The sequence below is a fragment of the Jaculus jaculus genome, chromosome 3, assembly GCF_020740685.1.
Source record: "Jaculus jaculus isolate mJacJac1 chromosome 3, mJacJac1.mat.Y.cur, whole genome shotgun sequence".
NCBI lineage: Eukaryota > Metazoa > Chordata > Mammalia > Rodentia > Dipodidae > Jaculus > Jaculus jaculus.
The window spans coordinates 104,162,477-104,190,395 of record NC_059104.1 but is presented as its reverse complement, the minus strand read 5'-3'; the positions used below and the strand labels follow the sequence as shown (position 1 = coordinate 104,190,395).

General features: G+C 40.9%; 1 protein-coding gene, 1 non-coding gene and 1 pseudogene across 2 annotated transcripts; all 3 read right to left on the bottom strand.

Moving 5' to 3' along the window:
- Nucleotides 1-236: 236 nt before the first annotated feature.
- On the bottom strand, nucleotides 237-27,204 carry Il18 (interleukin 18). The gene is made up of 6 exons (XM_045146148.1): nucleotides 27,027-27,204; nucleotides 14,421-14,507; nucleotides 13,539-13,550; nucleotides 10,604-10,738; nucleotides 7,833-7,966; nucleotides 237-485 (listed from the first exon to the last, which is right to left on the bottom strand). Exons 2-6 carry the CDS (start codon nucleotides 14,497-14,499, stop codon nucleotides 261-263), a joined length of 585 nt encoding a protein of 194 aa, XP_045002083.1. The 5' UTR covers nucleotides 14,500-14,507; nucleotides 27,027-27,204; the 3' UTR covers nucleotides 237-260.
- Nucleotides 1,906-3,750, bottom strand: LOC105943603 (annotated as a pseudogene).
- Nucleotides 26,458-26,619, bottom strand: LOC123459852. Its single transcript, XR_006636588.1, has one exon. It is a non-coding gene; the product is annotated as a U1 spliceosomal RNA (small nuclear RNA).
- Nucleotides 27,205-27,919: the final 715 nt, after the last annotated feature.

Here is a 27,919-nt window from a genome sequence, read left to right as displayed (position 1 = left end):
AAATAAAATATCAAAAAAATGTGTCATTATACAGTGAGGCCAACCATCGGGCTTTGCCCCTCTGTAGGCAGCTTCCACTCACATGTTGTGATACAGCTAAGGGACTCTCAACTCCCTCAATTCATGAGATATAGAAACCCTATAAGTTATTCAGCCTCAGTTATTTTATTACCGCAACACAAAATGAACTATATACTACAGCTCATAAACTCTAGTAATCTTTCTGAAACATAAAATTTCACAAAGTTTAAACTGGAATTTTAATATTGCTCTCCATGAACAATGAACATTATAGATGTATCCCCATATTCATGCTTTTCTTTCAAAATAAGTTTGAAACTGCCTTGTTCCTTTTGACAAGCTAGGAAGTACCCTTCATACAATGAAGATTCAAATAGCATCTTATTGTTATGTCCTGGAACACTTCTCTGAAAGAATATGAACTCACTCTTCGTATCAGGAATATCATCAGGAGGAATGATTTCCTATGGAGAAAACACAAATTTACTTAATTTTTTTAGATAGGGTCTCACTCTAGCTCAGTCTGACCTGTAATTTACTCTGTATTCTCGGGGTGGCCTTGAACCCAAGGTGATCCTCCTACCTCTGCCTCCCAAGTGCTCGGATTAAAGGTGTTCACCATCACAACTGGCGAATTTACTTAATTTTTTAAGGAAATGAGCAATTTGAACATATTAAATTTATTTATAAGTATATTACCAAACAGAACTCAAGAGTTAATTAAAAAACAACAACAACAACAATGCTAAACTGATTTTTAGGAGGAATGTGGAAGGATTTGAAACCTTGTCCTAAGAGACATCTTGCAGTGCAGTAAGTACAGCTTCATGGACCATTTTGGTCAGTGTTGAAAGACCTGAATGCAATAAGAACTATGGACTATGAGGTTTGGCTTATGAGGGTGAGAAAGAGCTTTGCCTGGACTGGGCTAGAAGCAGTTTGTGTGAGAAACTTGCTGTTATGCCTGTGTCCTGAGAATTTATGCAGGGTTGTATTGTATAGAAATGGACTGGTGTGAGCAGAGGGACCAGAAAAACAACACCAACATTCTGAATATAGGAGTACTGGTGAAACCTGAATACTCCAAGGGCCAAAGATTCTTTTTTTCTTTTGGTCTTTGGAGCTACTTCCCCCACCCCCCACCCCATAATACTTCTCTACTTTATTAATGTTGACCAATATGGTATTTATATATCTAAACATTTCAGTTTTCAGTGATATTTAGATTTTAAGCAATTTCCCCATAATCTAGTTAATTCAGCACACTGGTTTGTATTTTAGAGAAAATAATATTTAGGACATAAATAAAAATAAGTATAGATTACAAATGTTACAAAGATGAGACTACATAGTGAATTCTAGGTTAGCTTGAGCTAAAGTGAGACCCTACCTTGAAAAACCAAAAAACAAATCCCTGAAGAGTACATAAGCTATGACTACTGAAAAGCTCAGAACACTGGCAAGGCATAATTGTGATGTATTTAACCAAAGGCCACAGATGTTTTTCTAAGAGGAATAGGAACTACAGGTGTTGCTTGGTAATGCATTGAAATGGCATTGCCCAATGTGACTGCTTCACAGAAATCAGATCACTTCCTCTTTTTTTTTTTTTTTAACAATGAGGACTTTTTAAAAAAATTTATTTATTTATTTTTATTTGAGAGCGACAGACACAGAGAGAAAGACAGATAGAGGGAGAGAGAGAGAATGGGCGCGACAGGGCTTCCAGCCTCTGCAAACGAACTCCAGACGCGTGCGCCCCCTTGTGCATCTGGCTAACGTGGGACCTGGGGAACCGAGCCTCGAACCAGGTCCTTAGGCTTCACAGGCAAGCGCTTAACTGCTAAGCCTTCTCTCCAGCCCAGATCACTTCCTCTTGAGTAATCATTTTGGATGAGCTTCCACTGTTACAGAATGGCCCTGCCTTCCAGCTGCACAGGCAGCCTCTAATGCATACTGGCCTCCATCCTTCTGCAATTTGTTGGCAGCTGCCATGACCAACTGGCAGCTGGTGGCTCCAAAAGGGTGTCCCAGAGACAATGATCCACCCCACATATTAAAATTCTCCAGAGGAGCTGATCTAACCCTAGTTTTCCTACCCATATAGTTTTGTGCAAACCAATAGAAATCCATAGCTTTAAAGTTGGCCAAAATCCTGCCGGGCGTGGTGGCACACGCCTTTAATCCCAACACTTGGGAGGCAGAGGTAGGAGGATCGCCGTGAGTTCGAGGCCACCCTGAGACTACATAGTGAATTCCAGGTCAGCCTGGGCTAGAGTGAGACCCTACCTCAAAAAACCAAAAAACCAAAAAAAAAAAAAAAAAAAAAAAAGAAAAAAGAAAAGTTGGCCAAAATCTGATCTGAGTAGCTTCATGAAATTCAAAGGCATCATATCATTCATGGTGAATCCTGCCTTTTCTAGAAGGTGTTTTTTTTTTGTTTGTTTATTTGTATTTATTTATTTGAAAGTGGCAGAGAGAGAGAAAGAGGGAGAGAGAGAGAGAGAATGGGTGTGCCAAGGCCACCAGCTACTGCAAACGAACTCCAGATGCGTGTGCCCCCTTGTGCATCTGGCTAACGTGGGTCCTGGGGAATTGAGCCTTGAACTGGGATCCTAAGGCTTCACAGGCAAGCGCTTAACTGCTAAGCCATCTCTCCAGCCCCTTCTTTTCTACAACTTTTGGAGGAGCATATGTTGGTCTAAGTAAGAGCTGATCTTTTGGGTCCTGGGCCACATATAAAATTCCTCAAATATGCCTTTGGTTCATAGCCTATGGCAAGAGCTGTGTCCTCTGCCATTATCAACATTGCAGAAGTTCCATCCATTAGGAAAAAAGAATTAGCAGCTGTTACTGTGCCATGGGGCTTGATGAGTGCAGGTTTCAGCTGGCCATCTGCTCCAGAGAGGACAGATGCCATTATCGTTGCTAACTGTATCCCTTCCTAGTACTTTGAAGGACACAACATCAGGAAGGGGTCCTTCTTCCTGTGTCTTCCTGGCCTGATTGTGAGAGTGCAGCACACATTCATCCTGTTCCGGTTGAAAAATAGCAAAAGTAGCAGCAAGCAGGTCTGCAGAATGGCCCATGGTCTCACTGGTGGAGAACTCAGCCACGGCAGGGAGCTCAGGTGATGGAAAATTCAATCTGAACTTAGAGAGTAAAGACAGTCGCTGATTCAGAGTTATGGCTTTTTTGAGATCAAGCACCATTTTCCTCATTTACATTGAATGACGAATAGGGGCATCGGACATTAACTCAACAAAACCAGCCATGACCACATCACACTGGCCAGAAGCAATTAGGCCAACAGCTGTGGTCATAGCTTGGTTTGAAGAGATATAAGCCATGGTGACAGTGTGAACAGGAGTTTTGTCCAAAAAGCCAGATCCAAGGGCAGCCTCTCTAGCTACATTGCTTGTTTTCACTTCTTGAATAACTGCACCAAAGGTCACATCATGAACAACATCCTTTGGAACACTGGTCCAGCACAGCAAACCTGAAAGCGCAGCTCTAGTCAAATCATGTGGCATTAGGTCTTCAGATGAGGTTCCTGACAGCACAGATGTAATGTGAACACCATCTACTACCATGCCTTACATTAGGTTTGGCTAAAGCCTTCTTTGATTTGGTCTGAGCAGCTAGGGCAGCTTGTAGCTGAGAGGAACAGCTCAGAGGTCTAATAGACAATCTGAGGGTCCATTTTGTTGTGGTGGAAAGGTTTTTCATTTCATTTTATTTTTTTATTAACAACTTCCATGATTGTAAATAATATCCCATGGTAATGTCCTCCTTCCCCCCTCTTTTCCTCCTATTATTACGGTCTTCTGTAAGTAGTGTCAGGTACTGTGAGGTCATGGATATCCAGGCCATTTTGTGTCTGGGGGGATGGTAGAAGGGTTTTTAAAATGTAAGTCAAGATGGAAGTCTTTCTGAAAATCTCAGTCCATGTCCACATGGGTTGCCCCTCCCAGCCAGGTTTGGTCTTGAGTGACAACACTCCTCAAGACCAAGAGGCAGTTTCTGCCTACTGGAGGTAGGGTCTCACTCTAGGCCAGGCTGACCTGGAATTGACTATGTAGTCTCAGGATGGCCTCAAATTCACAGCAATCCTCCTACCTCTGCCTCTCAGGTGCTGGGTGTGTGCCACCACACCTGGCTATTTGTCATCTTTTTACAAATTACATTTGTTAAAGTGAATTTTACTCAGTCTGAACACTGTTCAGACAGGACTTCTGTTTTTTGTATTTTTCCTCTTTGAGGCAAGCCCAACAGACTGGCCTTTTTTTGTTTTTTTTAAAAATGAGTGTGTGTGTGTGTGAGAGAGAGAAAGAGAGAGAGAGAGAGAGAGAGAGAGAGAGAGAGAGAGAGAGAGAGAGAGAGGAGAGAGAGAGAGAGAGGGAGAGAGAGAGGGAGAGGGAGAGGGAGAGGGAGAGGGAGAGGGAGAGGGAGAGGGAGAGGGAGAGGGAGAGGGAGAGGGAGAGAGAATAGGTGTACCAGGGCCTCCAGCCATTGCAATAGAATTCCAGATGCATGTTCCACCTTATGTGCATGTGCAACCTTGTGTGCTTGCGTAACCTTATGTGTCTGGCTTACATGGGACCATGGGACTTGGAGAGTCAAATATGGGTCCGTAGGCTTCACAGGCCAAGCACTTTAACTGCCAAGCCATCTCTTCAGCCCCAGAGGTAGATTTCTGAAGAAACTAGTGGAACCTTGATGTCAGAGCTACTGACTGCACAGTTCCCTTCTAAGACCTTGTCTTTTTCTCCTTAAATTAAATTCTAAATAAATTGTGGAGTCTGTGCCTCTATTAGATTTATATTCTATTTCTTCAGGAAAGCCACCCACACATAAGCTTTGGCTCCCTTACATCTGGAGTGGTCTCATTCCTACTATGTTCCAAGCCTTACTGTAGCCTTTGCTCTTGCCACTGTCCTCTAGTCAGAACCCTTGTTGTGCAGGCAGATCCCAGCTTCAAATGTGCCTCTGCAACTGAATTAATTTTCCTGTACCTCACCTAGCATGAGCATTGATTCTGTTGTATGGTGACATGCTTAATACTTTTCACTTATCCCTCCCCACAGTGGACTCTAATGCCACTATGCTAAGCTTGCTGCCTTTCGGGACCTATAGTAGCAACTAAAATTGCCACTGGAAGGGGTGAGACCTCATGCATAAAGAAATGCCTATGGGTTTTGTCTGGAGGCTGCATCTGTTGCATATGCACTGTTCTTACTTGAGACAACTATTAGAGGGATTTCCCCCCACCCCCAAGCTGAGGGCAGATCCTAGCTTCCTTTCAGTGGGGGCTGCTGGGTATTCTGCAACTGTGGTTCTTTTTTGGGGGGGAGACGGGGATTTGAGGTAGGGTTTTGCTCTATCCCAGGCTGACCTGCAATTCACTATGTACTATCAGGCTGGCCTTGAACTCAGCAATCTTCCTAAATTTGCCTCCTGAGTGCTGGGATTAAAGGCGTGCACCACCATACCCAGTTGACAGTGGCTCTTTTTTTTTTTTTTTAAATTTTTTTTTTGTTCATTTTTTATTTATTTATTTGAGAGTGACAGACACAGAGAGAAAGACAGATAGAGGGGGAGAGAGAGAGAATGGGCGCGCCAGGGCTTCTAGCCTCTGCAAACGAACTCCAGATGCGTGCGCCCCCTTGTGCATCTGGCTAACGTGGGACCTGGGGAACTGAGCCTCGAACCGGGGTCCTTAGGCTTCACAGGCAAGCGCTTAACCGCTAAGCCATTTCTCCAGCCCGACAGTGGCTCTTAATTGGCAAGTTCCCACTGAGAAAGAACCTTCTCTTTTCAAGCAATGTTCACTTGTGAATGTCCCTGGGTTTTCTCACTCATAAGAATATTTTCTGGGCCAGTTTGTAGCTACAGTTATTAGTTTAGTAAAAATACAGAAGAATGAGAAAAACAATAAAGTATATAAATGGAAAATTATAGAAAAAAGCAGTGACCAGAAATAATTTATATTTGACTTTGAGACAATTATAGCATTATTTTTATCATTGATCTTATTAATTTTATTCAGTTAGACAAACATTTTAAAATAACACATATCAATTGAAAGCTGAAGGATGTGGCCAAGAAGCAAGAAAAAATAGAATCTAAAAAGTTATCATGCTGGGGCTGGAGAGATGGCTTAGTGGTTAAGTCATTTGCTTGCGAAGCAAAAGGACCCAGGTTCATTTCCCCAGGACCCATGTAAGCCAGATGCACAAGGGGCACATGCATCAGTTCGTTCGCAGTGGCTGGAGGCCCTGGTATGCCCGTCCTCTCTCTGTCTGTCTCTCTTCTATCTCTCTCTGCTTGCAAATAAGTAAATACAATTTATTTTTTTTTAAAATTATTATGCTGGGGATGTAGTTCAGTGCAGAGCCTTGCTTAGTATGCATAAGTACCTGGGTTTGATACCAGCACTGAAAAAAATTATCTTAATAATTTATAAAGTATCATTTGTGGAGTAATTAACTTCATTCTTTTAACAGGGATTAATTAGGAAAGTCACATGCTATTCTTTTTCTTTTTTTTCAAGTAGGGTCTCACCCTAGCCCTGGATGACTTGGAACTCACTCTGAAGTCCCAAGCTGGCCTTAAACTCACAGCGATCCTCCTACCCTCCTACCTCTGCCTCCTGAGTTCTGGGATTAAAGGCATGTACCACCTTACCTGGCTACATGCTATTCTAAAATTAATTTGCATAATTTGTGGTAGTTTGAATGTAAAATGATCCCTATAGCTCCATGTGTGTGAATGCTTAATCCCTAGCTCAGTGGTGTTATTCACAAAGGTTGTGAAGCTCTTTGGAAACGGGGCCTTGCTGGAGGAAGTGTGTCACTTGGGGCAAGTTTTGGGACTTTACCGTCCAGCCCTGCTTGTCACTTGACATACTTAGTACATGCTCCCCCCTGCTGATGTGAAGATGTGATACCTGGTTGTCTGATCCTGCCATGCTTTCCCCACTATGATGGAACTTCCTCTCAAAACTATAAGCTGGGGCCTGCAAAGCCCAAGGACCTGAGTTCAATTCCCTAGTACCCATGTAATGCCAGATGTACAAGGTAGCACATGCATCTGAGTTCATTTGCAGTGGCTAGAGGCCCTGGCATACCCATTCCTCACTTTCTATTCTATCTTTCTCTCAAATAGGCAAATAAAATATTTTTTAAAACTATAAGCTGGGGTTCTGGGAAGACTTCTCAGCAATTAAAGGTGCTTACTTGCAAAGCCTGCTAGCTGTGGTTCAATTTCACAGTCATTGCTATAAAACCAGATAGGCATTTTCACCTGCAGTAAAAGACTCTGGAGCCCATGTATACAAATACACATACATCCAAATAAATAACAAATATAAAAACAGAAACAAAAGAATCCTGTAAGATGGAAATAAACCCTTTCCTTCTGTTTAGTATATGTGCTGCCAAAGTGAGCACAATGCTTTCCTTCTGTAAGCTGCTTCTGGTTTGGGTGTTTTGTCTCAGCAATGAGAAGGTAACTGTTACACATAGATATTCTGAACTATTATTAACACAGAGATTGATGTTTAGAAGTTCTAGGTTATGAAACAAGTGTTGTGTCCCTTCCTTGTGTGGCAGGCTCAGAAAAAAAATTAGCTAATGTAATATTATCACAGTAGATTAAAGGGTTTGGCAATTTTCCATAACTGGTCATTTTGGTGAGTGGGTCTTTGTATCTTAGTCTTCATACTCTAGATAAAAGGATATACTGATAATATTTGGTTTGCCTAACTTGTTTGTTAATGTGACTAAAAATAAAGTAAAGCTGAATCTTACCTTAAAGGAGATAACTTTGTTCTCACAGGAGAGAGTAGAAATTTTCTTATGGTGTACAGAGATGGCCACAGCCCTACCTCTAGCTCGGTTATCTTTATATATACTTATTATAAGTCTCACCTGGGATTTATTAGCTGAAATAAATAATAGTAAGAAACCATTAATTAGAGTTTTTTCTAAATTATTATTTGTGAAAATTTAACCACATGACAGTCCTTAACAGACTAACTGCCGATCCTGTACTCAATTGTGCTAGACAGCACACCCAGGCTTTGTACAGCTAACCAGTAAGTCCTCAAAACACCCTCAACTGGTGTTAATAATAACATACAGGTTGCAAGATATTCTGAATCCTAAAAGACTTATCATCAACTTTTGAATGTTAAATAGAATATTAAAAAACATATTTGATTTTTAAAAATAATTTTATATGTTATTTATTTCAGAGAGAGAGAGAGAGAGAGAGAGAGATTGAGGGAGAATGGGTGCACTATGGCCTCTAGCTTGTGTATCTGGCTTTACATGGGTACCCGGGAATTGAACCTGGATCCTTTGGCTTTGCAGGCAAGCACTTAACTGCTAAGGCATCTCTCCAGCCCTAAAACACATTATTATTATTATTGTTTTTTTGAAGTAGGGACTCACTCTAGCCCAGGCTGACCTGGAATTCACTTTGTATTCTCAGGGTGGCCTCGAAATCATGAGGCTCTTACTACCTCTGCCTCTTTAGTGCTGGGATTAAAGGTATGTGCTACCATGCCCAGCTCAAAACATATTTTTCTAAGGCACTTAAATGTTCTAGTGAAAGACAGATTTATTTGAAATGCTTATGAATTTATTTCTAATTTTTAAAATATTTATTTATTTATTTGAGAGAGAGAATGGGGGCGCCAGGGCCTCTAGCCACTGTAAATGAGCTCCAAATGCATGCGCCCCCTTGTGCATCTGGCGAATTGAACTGGGATCCGCTAGCTTTGCCGGCAAATACCTAAACTGCTAAGCCATCTCTCCAGCCATTTATTTAAAAAAAATTTTTTTTTTGAGGTAGGGTCTTACTCTGGTCCAGGGTGGCCTCGAACTCATGGCAATCTTCCTACCTGTACCTCCTGAGTGCTGGAATCAAAGATGTATGCCACCATGCCTGGCTTTATTTTTAATTTTTAAAAAATACTTTATTTATTTGTAAGGAGAGAAGGGGGGGAAGAGACACATAGAGAGAATGGGTGTGTCACAGCCTCCAGCCACTGCAAACAAACTGTAGTTGCATGTACCACTTTGTGCATCCAGTACTGGGTAAACAAACTCCAGTCCTTAGGCTCTGCAGGCAAGCACTTTAACTGTTCAACCATCTCTCCAATCCTATTTTTATTTTTTTAAGATAAAAATTTAAAAAGTTTTATTTTATTTGAGAGAGAGAGAGAAGTAGATAGAGAAGGAAAGAATGGGTGCACAAGGTCTTTCAGCTGCTACAAACTCCAGACACATGTACCACCCTATACATCTGGCTTATGTGAGTCTTACAGAATTGAACCTGGGTCCTTTGGCTTTGCAGGCAAGCACCTTAACTGCTAAGCCATCCCTCTAACCATATTTATTTGTTTATTTTGTTTTTTTCAAGATAGGGTCTTACTATAGCCCAGGCTGACCTGGTACTCATTCCGTAGTCCCAGGCTGTCCTTGAACTCACAACGATCTGCCTGCCTCTGCCTCCAAAGTGCTGGCATTAAAAGTATGCATCACTACACCCAACTTACAATTTTTATATTTTATTTATTTATTTACTTGCAAGTAGAGGGAGACAGAGAGAGGGAGAGAGAGAGAGAAGAGAGAGAGAAATGGAGAGGGAGAGAATGGGCATGCCAGTGCTTCTAGCCACTGCAAATGAACTCTAGATGCATGTACTACATTATGCACCTGACCTTGTGTGGGTACTGAGGAACTGAATGAGGGTCATTAGGCTTTGCTGGCAAGTGCCTTAACCACTTAGATATCTCTTTAGCTCCTATTTTTTTTTCTTTTTTTAAAATTTTATTTTATTTTATTTTTTTCTCAATTTTCTAAAACATCTCCCATGATTATAAAAAATATCCCATGGTAATACCCTCCCTCATCCCCTTTTCCCCTTTGAAATTCCATTCTCCATCATATCCCCTCCCCATCTCAATAAGTCTCTCTTTTATTTTGATGTCATGATCTTTCCCTCCTCTTATGATGGTTTTGTGTAGGTAGTCTAATTTTTTTTTTTTTTTGAGGTACAGTCTCACTCTAGTCCAGGCTGACTTAGAATTCACTATGTAGTGTCAGCTTGGCCTTGAACTCACAGCAGCCCTCCTGTCTGTGCCTCCTGAGTGCTGGGACTAAAGACATGTGCCATCATGTCCTGACTCCAATTTTTAACTTCAACTAAAAGTAGGAATGTTTTATATAGTTGTTTTATAAGTGGAAATTATTATAAGTCCACTGAATTTTCATCTAAGGGCTAGACTTGGCATTGAAATATACAGGCAGTAAAATGGGATGGGAAGCTTGGAAGATGGCTCAGTGATCAAAGGCACTTGGTTGAAAAGCCTGAAGGCCTGAGCTTGATCCCCCAGTACCCATGTAAAGCCAGATGCACAAAGTGGGGCATACATCTGGAGTCCATTGGCAGAGGTAAGAGGTCCAGGCACACACTTACTCTCTCTATTTCTCAAATAATAAAAAATATTTAACAAAATAAAATGGCATGGGAATAAGTAATTTCTATGATTGTAAATATGTAAAAAATTTACCTCTAATTTCAGAATCGGTCATATCTTCAAACACAGGTTGATTTCCTTGGTCAATAAATAGAACTTGGTCCTTCACATTTCGTATGACTAAGTATTTAAGTTCAAGTTTGCCAAAGTGATCTGATTCCAGGTTTTCTATAATACATTAAATCATTCAATTGTATTAAAAGTAAGTTTTTTTCCCTCCCAAATCAGCAAAGAGTTCTCAATAACTACTTTCCCCTTCCTTCACTCACCCTTCCTTTCTTTCTTCTTTCCTTCTTTCCCTCCCTCCTTTCTCCCTCCCTCCTTTCTCCCTCCCTCCTTTCTCCCTCCCTCCTTTCTCCCTCCCTCCTTTCTCCCTCCCTCCCTCCCTCCCTCCCTCCCTCCCTCCCTCCCTTCTTTCTTTCTTTCTTTCTTTCTTTCTTTCTTTCTTTCTTTCTTTCTTTCTTTCTTTCTTTCTATCTTCATGTAGCCCAGGCTGGTCTTGAACTGGCTGAGGATGACCCTGAGCTCCTGGTCTTCCTGCTTCCACCTCCCAAGTGCTGGGATTACAGGTGTCTGCCACTATGCCCAATTTCTGGAGTTATGGGCATCAAACCCAGGGCCTCCTGAATGATCCATAAGAACTCTTATCAACTGAGCTACATCTCTAGCTCTTCCATAGCTGTTAATTACAATCTTCTATGTCAGAAATAGCTATGTACAAGTTGCCTACTTCTTTTTTAAATTTTATTTATTTAATTATTTGAGAGAGAGAAAGAGGGAGGGAGAGAGAGAGAGAGATTGAGAATGGGTGGGCCAGGGCCTTCAGCCACTGCAAATGAACTCTAGATGCATGCACCCCCTTGTGCATCTGGCTTACATGGGTCCTGGAGAATCGAACCGGGAGCCTTTGACTTTGCAGGCAAATTCCTTAACCACTAAGCCACCTCTCAGGCCCTACTTCTTTTTTTATAGAGAGAGCGAGACTGAGAGTGAGAGCAAGAGCAAGAATGAGAGAAAGAGAGAGAATTGGCATGACAGTGCTTCAGCCACTGCAATCGAACTCCAGATGCTGCTCCACCTAGTGCATGCGTGCGACCTTTGTGGAAAATATGCAACTGCTTTTTGGTGTTATAGGAGCTTAAATTTAAAAGACTGCCTGGGTCTCCGAAGACATGCTGTACTTGTATTATTTATTTATTTTTGAGGTAAGGTCTTCCTCTAGCCCAAGCTGATCTGGAACTTACTATGTAGTCCCAGGCTGGCCTCTAATTTGCAGTGTTCATTTTACCTGTGCTTCCTGAGGTCTGGGATTAAAGGTGTGCACCACTATGCCTGGCTTTCACTTACACATTTGAATAATTCTGTGACTGTCAAAGGCTATGGGAACTTTTGGACTAGATGTATTTTGCATCATGAGATGGTGACAAATTGCAGGTGGTTGGTTATAGCTTGAAAGTATTATGTGTGAGTGTCAAGTTGACAAGAGGTGGACTTGTGATGGTCAGTCTCTGGTTATCATTTTGACAGGATTGACAATTGCCATGGAAACAAATCTCTGATTATGTTGGCAAGGGATTTTCTACATTAGATTAGGGTTCTATTAGGAACCATTCCATGGGTTCTTGGGGGTACAGATCAATGGTAGTACCTGTGCCTAACAACAGCCTGCATTCAAACCCCAACACTGCAAACAAAACAAGAACAAAACCTTGAGATTCTAATACCATCAGCTTTATGCAGCTACTTTCATCCGGACTGCCTATGTGGACTTTGAGAGATAAATTCTCCATCTTATTCAGCTACATAAAAATCTTTGAAATCTTTGGCTGAAGGGATTGCTTAGTGGTTAAGGCATTTGCCTGCAAAGCCAAAGAACCCAGGTTCGATTCCCCAGGACCCACGTAAGCCAAATGCACAAGGTGGCACATATATCTGGAGTTCGTTTGCAGTACCTGGAGGCCCTGGTGTGCCCATTCTCTCTGTCTGTCTGTCTGTCTCTCTCTGACTCTCTGAATAAATAAAATAAAAAAAGTCTTTGAAATCTTTATTACACTAAACTAACTTAGATCCTGGCTAATACATATTGTGTTCTATGGAGTTCCAAGTTCTGTATTTATTTTGGAATAAGAGAATTTGATCTGTACTCTGTGTCTCACTCTAGTGTCTCTCCATATTATCCTAACACTCTATTCTCACCCTGTTTACTCTTAGGTCCCCACAAAGCCACATTTCCTTTCATATCTTTAAATACAGTTTTCCTGTTCTGCCCATTCCCTCCAATACCAGGGTCTCATGTGTGCCAGGCTGGCCTCTAACTCACTATGTAGCCTAAGGCTGACCTCGAACTTCCGAATCTTCTGCATCTACCTCCCAAGTGCTGGTATTATAGACATGTGATAACACACATGGTTTATGTAATGTCAGGGATCAAACCCAGGGCTTCATGCATGACAGGCAAGTACTCTGCCAGCTGGGTTGGCTACATACCCACTCCAGTGCTAAGGTCCTATTTCCAGAATACCCTACCCCAAGGAAATTTCTCAGGCTACTTACCAGAGCAATTCTGAAAGAGGAAGTTGAAGAAAGGAGATAATGATTTTGGATAACTCTCATACGTCAATGTCCTTTTCCTGTGCTCTTGAGAGAACACATAACTTCCTGATAATCTTAGGACCTATGCAATATGCGGGATCTATTTTTTTTCTGTTTTTTTTTTTGTTTGTTTGTTTTTTTGCTTTTTTTGAGGTAGGGTCTCACTCTAGCTCAGGCTGACCTGGAAATCACTCTGTAGTCTCAGGGTGGCCTTGAACATATGGCAATCCTCCAACCTCTGCCTCCCGAATGCTGGGATTAAAGGCATATGCCACCATGCCTGGCAATACCAGGGTCTAAATATATTTTTCCCAACTGACAATGGATGCATCTCAATCAGCTACTTTGAAAGGAAAAAAACACATTTATACTTTACCATCATTTTCAGCTAAGGGAGGAAAAAGAGAAACAAAATGTGGTAAATGATGTAGCTCAATCCACAGTTCCCCTCCCTGTCCCCTTGCTACTCTGTTCTGCCAGTCTCCGTTCTCTAGTCTCTGTTTAATGGTGATGGCCTTTGTTGGTCTCCATTAGAAATATTATATAATCACCTAAGAGGCTCATAGAAATGAAGCTAATTAGACTTAATGTGTCCTCAGGTATGTTAGGCATAAAACTTAAATCCAGGATTTAAAATTTCAATACATAGCTAAGTTTTGATAAAGTGATAGACTTTACTCTTGAATTTATTAATTTATTGCTCCAGACTTTCCTCTTTTTTTTTTTTTTTTTTTTTTTTTCTCCAAGATAGGGTCTCACTCTAGCCCAGGCTGACCTGGAATTCACAATGTACAGACTTTACTCTTTAATTTATTGCTTAAATGAAAGGCATTTAATGACTTTCTAGGAAGATATCAAGTGAAGTCAGTCTTCTAAATGAAGTCATTTTGCCCATGGAAACTTAATCAAAAGACTCAAGCTTTTTGTCAAAAGTATTTACGTAAAATAGTATACATCATAGAACTCTAGATTTAGGGTATTATACAATAATTTGCCATTTTGCTTTGGGAAACAGTATTTCCTCAACGTAGGATTTTCATGATAGGTACCTGGAGTCACCTTGATGGTACCTTGTAGTGGGACAAGGCACTGGGACTCTGGAAATATTATGGTTAACTTTTAGATGTTTAAATTTTTTTTCAGAGAGTAAATTTATTAATATTAGAATAAAATTTGGTGACAAAAAGAAGTCATAATTTATTTTCTACTTGCATATATTTATATGAACTTTGCATTTGTATTATTTGTTTAGACTTACCTATAAAGTAAAGCATATTGTCAATAAATTGTATATTAGAAAACTCGATGTAAACATCTTCTGCTAGTGCACCCGCCATCTTTGTTCCTAATGAAAGTAAAAAGTCATCAGTTAAGAGGTAAAGATTAGCTGGGTGTGGTGGGTCATGCCTTTAATTCCATCACTTGGTGGTGTAGTCTCAAACTCATGGCGAACCTCCTACCTCTGCCTCCCAAGTGCTAGGATTAAAGGCGTGAGCCACCATGCCCAGCTGAGCATTGTATTATTTTTTTATATATAGGAGAGAGAGAGAGAGAGAGAGAGAGAGAGAGAGAGAGAGAGAGAGAGAGAGGGAATGTAAGTATGGGCACACCAAGTTCTCTTACTGCAAACTATTTCCAGATGCCTGCACCACTTTGTGCATTTGGCTTTACTTGGGTACTGGGGAATTGAACTCAGGACGGCAGGCTTTGCAAACAAGTGCCTTTAACCACTGAGCAATCTCACCAGTCCTGGTGAGCACTGCCTTATAAAACAGTACTATGGGGCTGGAGAAACGGCTTAGCAGTTAAGGCACTTGCCTGCAAATCCAAAGGACCCAGGTTTGATTCTTCAGGACCCATGTGGGCCAGATGGACAAGGTGGCACATTTGTCTAGAGTTTGTTTACAGTGGCTGATGACCCTGGTGCACCTATTCTCTCCTTCCCTCCCTCCCTCTCTCTGTCTCTTTTCTCTCAAATAAATAGACAAAATATTTAAAAAATAAAAAACAGTACTATGAAGAGTGGATATATGGCTCACTATTGAACTATTATTCTAGAATTCATTGAAGATGCCACAAATATATCTCTAAGTAGGGACTGGTTCGATCTGGTTTTAAAACCAATGTATTTTCATAGATGAGAAGCTGAAGGTTTCTAATTTCACACAATGCTAAGGCAAAGCAACTTCCCCCTAGGGGTTGGGTCAGAGGGGGCGAAGTCTGAAAGGTTCGTGTATTCGACAGCACTACTTCCTGGGCAGCAGTGGTGGCAGCAGCTTTTTTTAAAAAATTATTTATTTATTTGAGAGTGACAGACAGACAGACAAAGAGGCAGATAGAGACAGAGAATGGGCACGCCAGGGCCTCCAGCCACTGCAAACGAACTCCAGACGCGTGCGCCCCCTTGTGCATCTGGCTAATGTGGATCCCGGGGAGTTGAGCCTTGAACTGGGGTCCTTAGGCTTCACAGGCAAGTGCTTGACAGCCAAGCCACCTCTCCAGCATGGCAGCAGCTTTTGATCTGGAGTCTGGGTTATACTGTGCTTTTGTGTAACTAACACATGAATATGGTCTTGCCGTAAAAATAACAGATAACATAGGATTTGAAAAAACAAATTTTTCTCTTAGCTTTTTTCCATTTTCCTGATCCTTCCCCTATATGGCATGCACTCTTGTAGAAGTTCTAAGGATGAGGAATCTGTGAATTTGTATGATAAAAGTGCATATTAATTTTCACTAACTTTAAGCTGAAATTTAGCATTTTCCCATTATTTTTTGTTTGTTTTTGTTCTGGTTTTTCAAGGGAGGGTCTCATTCTAAACCAGGATGACCTGGAACTCACTCTGTAGTTCCAGGCTGGCCTCGAACTCCTGGCAGTCCTCCTGCCTCTGCCTCCTCAGTGATGGGATTAAAGGTGTGCTCCACAACACCTGGCCATTTCCCCATTATTATGAAGGAAACAAGCCACAGTACATTAATAGTACCTATGGCACTGTCACTAATAGATGTATGTGTTTCTGTCATGTTACGAAATACTGTGGAAATCTTTGATATATGGCTTAAGATCTTTACCACATTGAAATTACAATTATTAGACTCGCCAGTAGATCCTGTTACTTAGTGTGTTAATAAGGAAGCACATGTATATTATGTAAAAATTTGTTTAAAATTTTTTTCTGACAGCACTTGGGTGGTAGTGGCAGGAGGATGAGAGTTCAAGGGCAGCCTCAGCTACTCTGTGAGTTCAATGCCAGCCCTTGGTTGCAAGAGACCCTGTCTTAACTATCTCCCATTTTTTGATACTGGAGATGTAAGAGCTGTAAATAAATAAAATACTAACTTTGAAGAAGATAAAAATTTATTGACATTATTTAGAATTTTCTTAGTTTTAAGTAGAGATAAGGATATTGAGATGAAAACACACAGTAAAAAGTGTAAAAGGAAGCCGGGTGTGGTGGTGCGCGCCTTTAACCCCAGCACTCGGGAGGCAGAGGTAGGAGGATTGCCATGAGTTCGAGGCCATCCTGAGACTACATAGTGAATTCCAGGCCAGCCTGGGCTAGAGTGAGACCCTACCTCAACCCCCTCCCCCCCCCAAAAAAAAGTGTAAAAGGATGCTAGAGTGTTGTTGTAGTCTGGGTCGCATTGCTGGTAGAAATCACCCATCCAAGAGTAGCTTCTGGGAAAAAGAGGTTTATGAGGGGAAGCTTCACGATGGCAGGGGAAAACGATGGCATGAGCAAAGGGTGGACATCACCCCCTAGCAAACATAAGATGGACCATAGCAACAAAAGGGTGTGCCAAACACTGGCATGGGGAAACTGGCTATAAAGCCCATAAGCCCGCCCCCAACAATACACTCCCTCCAGGAGGCATTAATTCCCAAATATCCATCAGCTGGGAACCTAGCATTCAGAACACCTAAGTTTATGGGGGACACCTGAATCAAACCACCACAAGTGTCAAAAGTTTTTTCACTAAAAGACAAATCATCTTTAAGATTAAAAATGAGAACTGCAGTGGTGAGTCTGTGAGCTGTATGAAAACATTTTCTTCATTCACCTTTATGGCTTTATTGCTTAGTACAGAAGTTGTCACTGGTGTCATAACTAATTTGTGGATGACTGGATGAACTGAGAAGACAAATGTGTTACCTGTGGACTCGTTTTGATTAGTTATTAGTGAAATAATGGTTGGTATTATCTTTTCTACTTTAATATTTTGTAATCTATACAAATTTTCTGAACTATTGTACTTTAAATGTAGCAAGCACCATGGGCAGGAATTGTACTGAAAGTAGTAGTGTTTACTTAATGGTTATTTAATTAGTTAGTAAGGGAACGAACTTGAAGAAGGACACAGTTACCTTAGCTGGGAATGATGTTGTATGCCAGAAATCCCAGCATTTGAGAACCTAAGGCAGGAAGATCATGAGTTGGAGGCCAGCGTGGGCTATGTAGTAAGGTGCTATCTCATCACAATAGAGGCTAGGGGCTATAGTATAGTGGGCCAGCACTTGCTTGGCAATACAAGGTTTGATTCCAGCACTGCAAGCAGTACCAGAAGCAGCAGCAGCAGTATCAGAAGCAGCACGATCATGTAATTCTTGAAATGAGTCATGAATTAACTAGTAAACATCTGGTATGAGGCAAGCGTGGGATTAGAAGCCGATGAAACACACATGAATGAAATTTAGCTCCTAACCTCCAGTGACTCAGAGACTAGTGGGAGAAATAAGCTGGGTAAGATTGCCCTTGGTGTTGTTGGAGGCAGCACAAAAGGGTGACGTCATTGTGGCACAGAAAGAGAGGCAGCCTTTTCAAGGCCAGGGGAGTCCGAAGCAATGTGAATGAAGGCTAGGAAGCAGGGAGGCTGAGAGAACAAGGGTTGTTTGAGGTCCCCTCGTTTTATTATGAATAATGCAAATGTAGTCACATTTTCCAGAAAGGATGTATGTTTTTGCATATTTCAAGATTCCCCCGCCCCCAACCCAGGAATAAAAGTAAAAGCCTGCAAGAGTTACTGTTAGGGTGCACATAATTACAACTGCTAACGTGTGCTTGCCCTATTTTCATCTACTTTCTCAGCATTATTACTGATAATTCATGGAGTGCTTCCTCTATGTATCTTATTATGGGGATCTTTTGGGGGGGGTGGTGTATGTGTGTACAGACGTATAGTGTGTGTAGATGCACACACCCTGTGCACAGAGAACAGAGGAGAATGCTGGGTACACTCTTATATCACTCCTGTGCTTTATTTCCTTGAGATGGAGTCTCTCACTATACATGGAGCTGGCCGGCTGTTCTTTTTTTGGGTCACACTGTCTGACCAGTGAGCCCCAATGGTTCTCTGGTCTCTGTCCCCTACAGGATTGGGTTACAGCCACACTTAACTTTTTTTTTTTAACATGGGTGCTAGGGATTGAACTGAGATGATATCAGGCCCTCTTAGGTCCTCATGCTTTCATGGAAAGCATTTTTACCTGTTGAGACATTTCCCCAGCCCAGTTTGGCTTTTTTTTTTAAAATATTTTTTATTCATTTTTATTTACTTATTTGAGAGTGACAGAGAGAGAAAGAGGCAGGGAGAGAGAGAGAGAGAATGGGCATGCCAGGGCCTCCAGCCACTACAAACGAACTCCAGACGCGTGCGCCCCCTTGTGCATCTGGCTAACGTGGGTCCTGGGGAACCGAGCCTCGAACCGGAGTCCTTAGGCTACACAGGCAAGCGCTTAACCACTAAGCCATCTCTCCAGCCCCAATTTGGCTTTTTAAAAAACGTTTTTAATATCTTATTTATTTGCAAGCAGATAGAGAGAGAGAAAGAGAGAGAGGGAAAATGAGAATGAGTGGGAATGGGCGTGCCAGGGCCTCCAGCCACTGCAAATGAACTCCAGACACTTGTGCCACCTTGTGCATCTGGTTTTACCTGATCACTGGGGAATCAAACCCATTCGTTAGGCTTTGAAGGCAAGCACCTTAGTGGCTGACCCATATCTCCAGCCCTCCAATTTGGGTTTCTTTCCTCCTCCTCCTTTTTCTTCTTCTTTTAATGTGAAGGGTTTTATTTTATAGTTTAGATTTTTATTTATTTGAGAGAAATAAGCAGAGAAAGAGAGAGAATGGACATGCCAGGGCCTCCTCCAGCCACTGCAAATGATCTCCAGATGCATGTGCCACCTTGTGCATCTAGCTTATGTGGGTCCTAGTGAACTGAGCCTTGGTCCTTTGGCTTTGCAGGCAAGTGCCTTAACTGCTAAGCCATTTCTCCAGCCCCAATTTGGCTTGCTTAACATTTTTTTCTTGCACCAAACTTTTGCTCTAACTTAAGCATTTAGTGATCAAAGAACAAGTAGTGACAATACCCCTAAACACTTTGATAATATTGCTATAAGATACAATTAAAGCTGGTAAAGCTGGGCATGTTGGTACCCCAACTGTAATCCTAGCATTTGGGATGTAGAGGCAAAAGATCAGATGGAGATCAAGGTCACCATCAGCTACATAGAGAGCTCAATGCACAATGAGCTACATGAGACAATATTTTAAAAAGCAAAACCAACCAAAGAAAAAAATTAAAATTATGTTGAAACATAGTGCTATAACTGGGTTTGATAACATAGGTCTGTAATCCCAGCTGCATGGGAGGCTGAGACAGTAGGATCATAAGATCAAAGCCTGCCTAGGCTACCAAGTGAATTCAAGGTCAACTTGGATAAATTAGCAAGTTCTTATCTCAAAATAAAAATAGGTCTGGTGTTATAGCTCAGTGGTAGAGCACCTGCCTATTATGCATGAGGGCCTGACTTCTATGTCAAGTACTAAAAAGAAAGAAGAAAGGAAGAAAGGAAGGAAGGGAGGGAGGAACCCAAGAAAGAAAAATAGCACTACAGTAACCTATCTCTAGAACTGGTGAGCTATTTAGAGACTAGCTTAACTTACAATATTGGCAAGGAGGCAGATACATCTAGCTGTTGTAAGACATAGTATTAATAGTTGGCAACTAACTTGACCTAGTATCTTTGAGATTATGGCAATCTATATGAACTATTTAATTTTAAGGGTCCATATTCTTTCAATTTGTCTATAAAGCAAAACTATTACTTTTATATTACATTGGTTTGATTTAATTCACAGAAAGTACAACCTGTAATGTAGTTCCTTTGACAAAAGCCTAGATTGTCAGATAATAAAAGTGGGCAATGAGGTTGAGCTTCCCCCCACCCTGAAAATACAAGGCTACTTTACATAAGAGAAAGATATGATTAATGTTATATTTTAAGAGATTTGCTTTGGGAGTAGTGTAGACAATTTTATTGGGCTAAACTGGACAAAAGCAATTTAACAATTAAGAGTTGAACTTAGTGGATTCAAGAGATAAACAGTTTTTTTTTTTTCCCCAGCTACTTAGTTGTGGGTCCAACAGAAGAGGAGGAATAGAGGATAACCTCAAAGTTTCTAGCATGGCCAATTTGTTATTAACTAAGAAAGGAGAATGGAAGAAAGTGTGTGTGGAAAATAATTAGTTCAGCTTTGTAAATCTAAGAGAGATGTGTCACAGAAGCCAGGGGAGAAAAGAATTTCACAGATAGTCTGCTTGAAATGGGAAACAGCAGAGACCCAAATTTAGATACAAGTTTGAATGTGTTCATTGAACTTGGCAGTTGGAAAGTTCCGGTAAAGTGGAGGTAGCAGAAGGCAGGATGACTAAGATATTAGGCAGGCTGGGAGGGTAATCAGTAAGGAGAGTGACTGCAAACTATTCTGTTAGGAATGGCTATGAAGAGTGAGGGTTGAGTTCTTAGAGGATATATGTAAATATATATGTAAATGTCAATTTCTCACTCCAGATCCACAGCTTAAACCCTAAGATATCTAATAATTACTTCTTGAAGTAAGGAAACTTTTCCAAAACTTTGGAGTCATTTCCTGACTCTAATCTTTTCCCTGTAGGATAAATACCAGATTTTGATACAGAAATGTCTCTAGAATTTGGTATCTCTCCATTGCCATCAGCACAGTCAAGCCCTTATCACTTCTGGCATCTTTTATTGTAACACTCCCCGACTTGATTGTCTTGATTCCAGACTCCTCTATTCTACACTGCTGCAATTATTCCCCTGACAGGTCAGAACTTCCTGCTTTTTCTCTCTCTCTCAAGAAACCCTTCTTCATTGTTTCTCCTATAAGTCTAAATTTAAATATCCCTTTATGAAAATTTCTCTGACGCCTCCATTCCTACCAGATTGTTCTCTTTGTACTTTGCAGAGCCCCCCTTCTAATCACTGTGGTTCATACTTCTGAGGTAGAATAAATCTTACCTTTGTTACAAAGAGGTCTGCCTATTTTTTCAATATTATTTGAGAGAGAGAGAGAGAGAGAGAGAGAGAGAGAGAGAGGGGGAGGGAGGGAGGGAGAGAGAGAGACAGAAGGAGAATAGGTACACCAGGACCTCTAGCTACTGCATGCAAACTCCAGATACATGCACTACTTTGTGCATCTGGCTTTATGAGGATATTGGGAAATTGAATCTGGGTCCTTTGGCTTTGCTGGCAAGTGCCTTAACTGCTAAGCCATCTCTCCAGCCCAGGTGTCCTATTTTTTTTTTAATTAAAAAAATTTGTTTTGTTTTTTTCTAGGTAGGGTCTCACTCTGGCCCAGGCTGACCTGGAGTTCACTATGTAGTCTCAGGGTGGCCTTGAACTCACACAGAAATTCTCATACCTCTGCCTCCTCAGTGCTGGGATTAAAGGTGTGCGTCACCACATCTGGGCCAGGGCTCCTTTTTTTTAATATTTATTTATTTATTTGACAGAGAAAGAAGGAGAGAGAGAAAATGGGTGCACCAGGGCTTCCAGCCACTGTAAATGAACTCCAGACACTTGTGCCCCCTTGTGCATCTGGCTAACGTGGGTCCTGGGGAATCGAGTCTGGGTCCTTTGGCTTTGTAGGCAAATGCTTTAACTGCTAAGCAATCCCTCCAGCTCCAGGTCTCCTATTTTTAATCAGAGTTTTTTTTTAAAATATTTTATTTTATTTATTTATGTGAGAGAGAGAGAGAGAGAGAAAGGAAGAGGCAGAGAAAGAGAGACTGGGCATGCCAGGGCCTCCAGCCACTGCCAACGAACTCCAGACACATGCACCCCTGTGCATCTAGCTAACATGGGTCCTGGGGAATTGAACTGGGGTCCTTAGGCTTCTCAGGCAAACACCTTAACCACTAAGCCATTTCCCCAGCCCTAATCAGAGTTTTTTTAAGTAAAAAAAAAGATAACTATATATATGTATACATATGTACATATATATACATATATATGTATCTTTTTTAACTTAAAAATATATGTATATATACATATATATGTTATATATTATATATATATAAAATTTGTGTGTGTGTGCCAGCGTCTCTTTCTGGTGCAAAGGAATGCCTCTCCTACTGCTGAAGAATTGAACATGGGCCTGCAGACTTTGCAAGCAAGTACTTTTAACAGCTGATCCATTTTCCCCAATCCCTAATCAGAATTTCTTTAGAAAATGAGTCTTCTTTTTCTTTCAAATCTTTGACACCTAGAGAACTTACCACATAGGGGCTCAAAAAATGTTGAATAGACAAATGTTTGACAACAAACTTTGTTGTCATGGCAGTGGCATAAAAGGGCCTAGTGGACTTTTTTTGAATTCGGCCTAAAACCTTTTCCTGTATCTAAATTTCATTGATAAAGAATAATAAAACAAGGGAAACCTGAAACAGATACATATTTTTTTGAGGTATGCCCAACAAACTGGCCTCTTTTTTATAAGAGAGAGAAAGAGAGAGGGAGAGAAAGAAAATTGGTGCACCAAGGCCTCCAGCCACTATAATCAAACTTCAGACACGTGTCACCTACTGTGCATGTGTGACCTTGTGTGCTTGCGTCATATTTTGTGTCTGGCTTATGTGGGACCTGGAGAGTTGAACATGAGCCCTTAGGCTTGGCAGGCAAGTGCCTTAACTGCTAAGCCATCTCTCTCTAGCTCTGAAACATATTTTTTTTTTAAGAAAAACTGTTTTATTTTGATTTATTTGAGAAAGAGAGAGAGAGGCAGATAGAAAGAGAGAGAGAAACAGGGGGTGGGGAGAGAATGGGTGAGCCTGGGCCTCTAGCTGCTGCAAATGAACTCCAGATGCATGTATCACCTTGTGCATCTGGCTTATGTGAGTCCTGGGGAATCAAACCTGGGTCATTTGGCTTTGCAGGCAAGTGCCTTAACTGCTGAACTGTCTCTCTAGTCCCATGAAAACAGATTTTTTTTTGGCCCCTGAAAACAGATTTTTTTTTTTTTTCTGAGGTAGGGTCTCATGCTAGCTCAGGCTAACCTGGAATTTAGTATGTAGTCTCAGGGTGGCCTCAAACTCTCGGCGCTCCTCCTACCTCTGCCTCCTGAGTGCTGGGATTAAAGGCATGTGCCACCATACACGGCCCAGATTTTTTTTTTTTTGAGGTAGGGTTGTCTAGATTTTTAAATGTAGAATAATTTCTCTGATATTCTCCCATAAAATAATTTCTTTTTAGATTAATGTGTTTATTTTGACTACTTAATTTTGTATTTTTTAAATTTTTTATTTTTCGAGGTAGAGTCTCACTCTACCCCAGGCTGACCTGGAATTCAATATGTAGTCTCAGGGTGGCATTAAACTCATGGCAATCATCCCACCTCTGCCTTCCGAGTGTTGGGATTAAAAGGCGTACGCTACCACTCCCATCTTGTACTATTTTTTGTTAGCTCTCAGTACCTCAAGATTACAAATTTAATCCTCATTCTTTTTATTTATTTATTTATTTTTATTTTTTGAGGTAGGGTTTCACTCTAGCCCAGGCTGACCTGGATTTCACTATACAGTCTCAGGGTGGCTTTGAACTCACAGTATCCTCCTACCTCTGCCTCCCAAAGTGCTGGGATTAAAGGTGTGCACCACCATGCCTGCCTAATCTCTCACTGTTCTCGATTTTTCTCTTATTCTCATTCAAGTTTGTTTTCCTTTTCAAGTCTGATCTATAAAAATTATGGTTCTCAGTAGATAAGAATATTTTGAATATTTCATTAAATATTCTCATAAAGATCCTCCCAAAAGTGTATAGTAACAATTCAGTCTTTGAAACAAAAATTTTTTTTAGAATGACAAATCTGACAACTTCCATAACTAGCTAGTGGAGTGTGAGTGGCAAAATAGCATGATGAAATTCAAGTCAGAGAAGTTCCCATTTTGTCTGTGGCAAGTCATTTTATTCTGAGGGTCTCAGTTTCATCATATAGACAGCAAGAAAGCTGGGTGGTTAGCGTTAAGGTATTTTCCAGTCCTAGCATTCTGCAATTCTATATTATATAGTTAAGGCTGCCAGTAAAGAGCCATTTATTTATATGTGGCAAATGTCCTAGTAACTAACCACTTCCTCATGAGTCTTTACAACAACAGGTTTATTGAATATTATACAGGCAGCATTGTTAAGTCACTAGGGGTTAAGAACATAGTATTAGGGCTGGAGAGATGGCTTAGTGATTAAGGCACTTGCCTGCAAGGCCAAAGGACCCAGGTTCAATTCCCCAGTAGCCATGTAAGCCAGATATGCAAGGTGGTGTATGTGTCTAGACTTTGTTTGCAGTGGCTAGAGGCCCTGGTGCGCCCATTCTCTCTCTCTCATCTGCCTCTCTTTCTCAAATAAATAACTTTTTTTTTTTTGTTTGTTTTTTCGAGGTAGGGTCTCACTCTAGCCCAGGCTGACCTGGAATTCACTCTGTAGTCTCAGGGTGGCCTTGAACTCACAGCGATCCTCCTACCTCTGCCTTCCAAGTGCTGGGATTAAAGGCGTGCGCCACCACACCTGACTAAATAACATATTTTTAAAAAGAACATAGTATTAGATTTAAAGTAAAAATGCCTTGAATTTGAAAACCAGCTATGAGTGTATTTACCCTGTGTGTGGAATTTTAATTCCATGCACGTAAATGTGAAATAAATGCTATACAATTTATTTTCTAAAATCATATATGAAGTCATCTTGATACCTACAAGATCAAAACCTGACATTTCAGTTCTGGAAGTCATTTTGTCCTTGACAATTCTTTTATCTTTTGAATGCATGTGGGTGTAGAAGAGATGGACATAGAACAAGACTTATGAAATTAGATTGTTAGTTATAAAAGTCATAATTGACTGTTAAATATAGAATTAAAGCAAAAAAATCCAAATAGAACAGATATACTTGGAATGGTCTTGTGTTTGAAAAATATAATTTAATCTAAAAGAATTCTCAGTATTAGAGTAGATGGAGAAGAGAATTAATAACTGGCAGATGTAGAAGGTCATTCAAGATGAGCATTTATGTGATAACCAGAACTTGGTTGTAGTGGAAATGAACTAAACAGTTTTTTTGACTGTTCTATGGTGAACACAAGATTACAGAGGGTATTGAAAGTCATACAGAAAAGTCAGCTTCTAATCTTATCAGCAATAGGAAAATACTGCAAATAAACAAAGGTATTTTGAAGGAAGCTTAAAGATGTCCCCCCCCCCACCTTTTTGTTAGTTAACTTTAAAGTAGAGATAACTTGGATATCTAGCCCTTTCCTTATAGTGAAAGGACATTTTCCTGGGGGAATGCTGTTATTTAAGAATACCCAGGCCAAGGGTGGTGGTGGAAATGTAGCAGTATCTGCCTGCGCAAAGTCTTGTTTGCTTTAATATAATTGACTTGGTTTTAAAACTTCCTTCAAGAAGAGTTTAGTTATTGTATCACTCTAAAGCAATGATTCTCAGGGGTTCACAATGGCAAAGTTATTTTCTAATAATTCTTGTATGCAACTTGTCTTTTTTACTCTCAGTCTCTTACAAGTATGCAGAAGAGTTTGCCAGAGGTTATTTTCTGTGTAACATTGAAGACAAAGTAGATGAAAATCTTGCTTTTTTTTTTCCCCAGGTAGGGTCTCATTCTAGGCCACGCTGACCTGGCACTCACTCTGTAGTCCCAGGCTGGCCTTGAACTGGCAGCAATCCTCCTACCTCTGCCTCCCGAGTGCTAGGATAAAAGGTGTGCACCACTATGCCTGGTTCTTGCTATCTTTTATTAGGTCAAAAAATATATATGTATATGTATGTATGCTTTCGAAGGTAGGGTCTCACTCTAGCTCAGGTAGTCTCAGGGTGGCGTTCCTCCTACTTCTGCCTCTTGAGTGCTGGTATTAAAGGCATGCGCCACCACGCCTGGCATTATTAGATCAAATATCAAAGAGATATAGTAAAGTGTTTTATTCTTTTAGAGGAGAGCGTGAACTCAGTACCCCACTACTACAAATTATGCAGTTGAGTTTCCCACATTTGGGGAAATTGCAGGGGTCAGCACATCTGGAGTACAACGGATGTCTTGCCCTGGGAAAACCACCTTCGTGATCACGGTATCTTCTCTGCCCAGGAAGTATTAGTAAGGTTTTCAGGATATGTATCTTTCTTTAAAAATATCATTTAAGGTAACATGTGATGTACTTATTTTTTATGATAAATTACTAGTTAACTTTCTTAAATTTCTCATTTTTACTTTCTAATATAATATATTGGAGCATTACAGTAAGTAACCTTTATACTAGAAGCCTATAAGCTCTTCAGGGTCCTTAATAATTTTTAAGAGATCATAGAAGACACAAGACCAACAAAGAGAATCTCTGCTCTTATAACACACAGGCAAACATTCCCTTTGCTTATGTTCCTGATGTGGTTACAGATTTCCTGTCTTTGTGATGTAAGAAGACAGACTCCTTCAATAGCATTTTAGCTTACTTATCTCTACTCGCCATGCCTGGATTTCCAACTAAAGAGGAGTAGTTCTTACCTGTGACAAATGGTTTCCTTCAAGAGGATGTGATCTGAAAGGCTCAAGGTTCCTTTCCTTTTCCGGAGACTGTGGAAACCTTCAAAGGTGCTGTGCCCGCAACAGCCAGAGTGGGCAACTTGGAATGCAGAAAGGATGAGGGAGAGAAAACTGCTGCTGATTTGGATCTGGCGGCAGTCTGAGAGGACAGGGTTAAGCAATGAGGAATGAGGAAGAGGTAGAAGAGGGAGGAGACTGCCCTGACATGCCTTGGACCCGCCTTCAAATGTTGGCACTTTTCTAGAGTCATAGAGCTTAAAGTAAAATGTCATACAAAAACAGGCATTTCTTTTAATATACAAATCACTACTTAATGAAACCATCTCTTCTGTAAAAGTTGGGGCCTGGCCCCTCCAAAACCTGTAACTGTTCTAGAAATACACTAAAAATCAACTTAGGAAGCCAGTGTGGTGGTGCAAGCCTTTAATCCCAGCAGTTGGGAGGCAGAGGTAGGAGAATCACCATGAATTCAAGACCTGTAAGACCCCCAAAACGAGGACCCCATGCTCTGCCCGGATATGGCCATACCCCAAATCACTCAGGAGAAGCGGTCTTGATGCAAACTGTAAGAGGATTTTATTCCAAGCGTGCTGGGGCCCACAGTCGTACACCGCACAGGGGTAGAGGACTGCAGAGCCCCAAATGCAGGAATGGGACAGTTTTTATAGGGTTTCTAACAAAGCCTGTGCATTATTTTTTTAATATTAATCACTTAATCATTTTTTTACTATCAGGAGCCCGTGGGGTGCGAGCCAGTCAGTTTGTGCCACTCCATAGTTTTTAAGCCAATTAGTTTACTTTGTTCAAGCCCCTCGTGGACCAATCAGTCTCTTATGACCTTGGTGGTCAGCATT

Coding starts and splice junctions, on each gene's coding strand:
- Il18 (XM_045146148.1), bottom strand. CDS start 14,499: ATGGCGGGTGCACTAGCAGAAGATGTTTACATCGAGTTTTCTAATATA. Junction 7,967..10,603: donor GACCGATTCTGAAATTAGAG/GTAAATTTTTTA, acceptor TATTTATTTCAG/CTAATAAATCCCAGGTGAGA. Junction 486..7,832: donor ACAAAGTTATCTCCTTTAAG/GTAAGATTCAGC, acceptor TTTTCTCCATAG/GAAATCATTCCTCCTGATGA.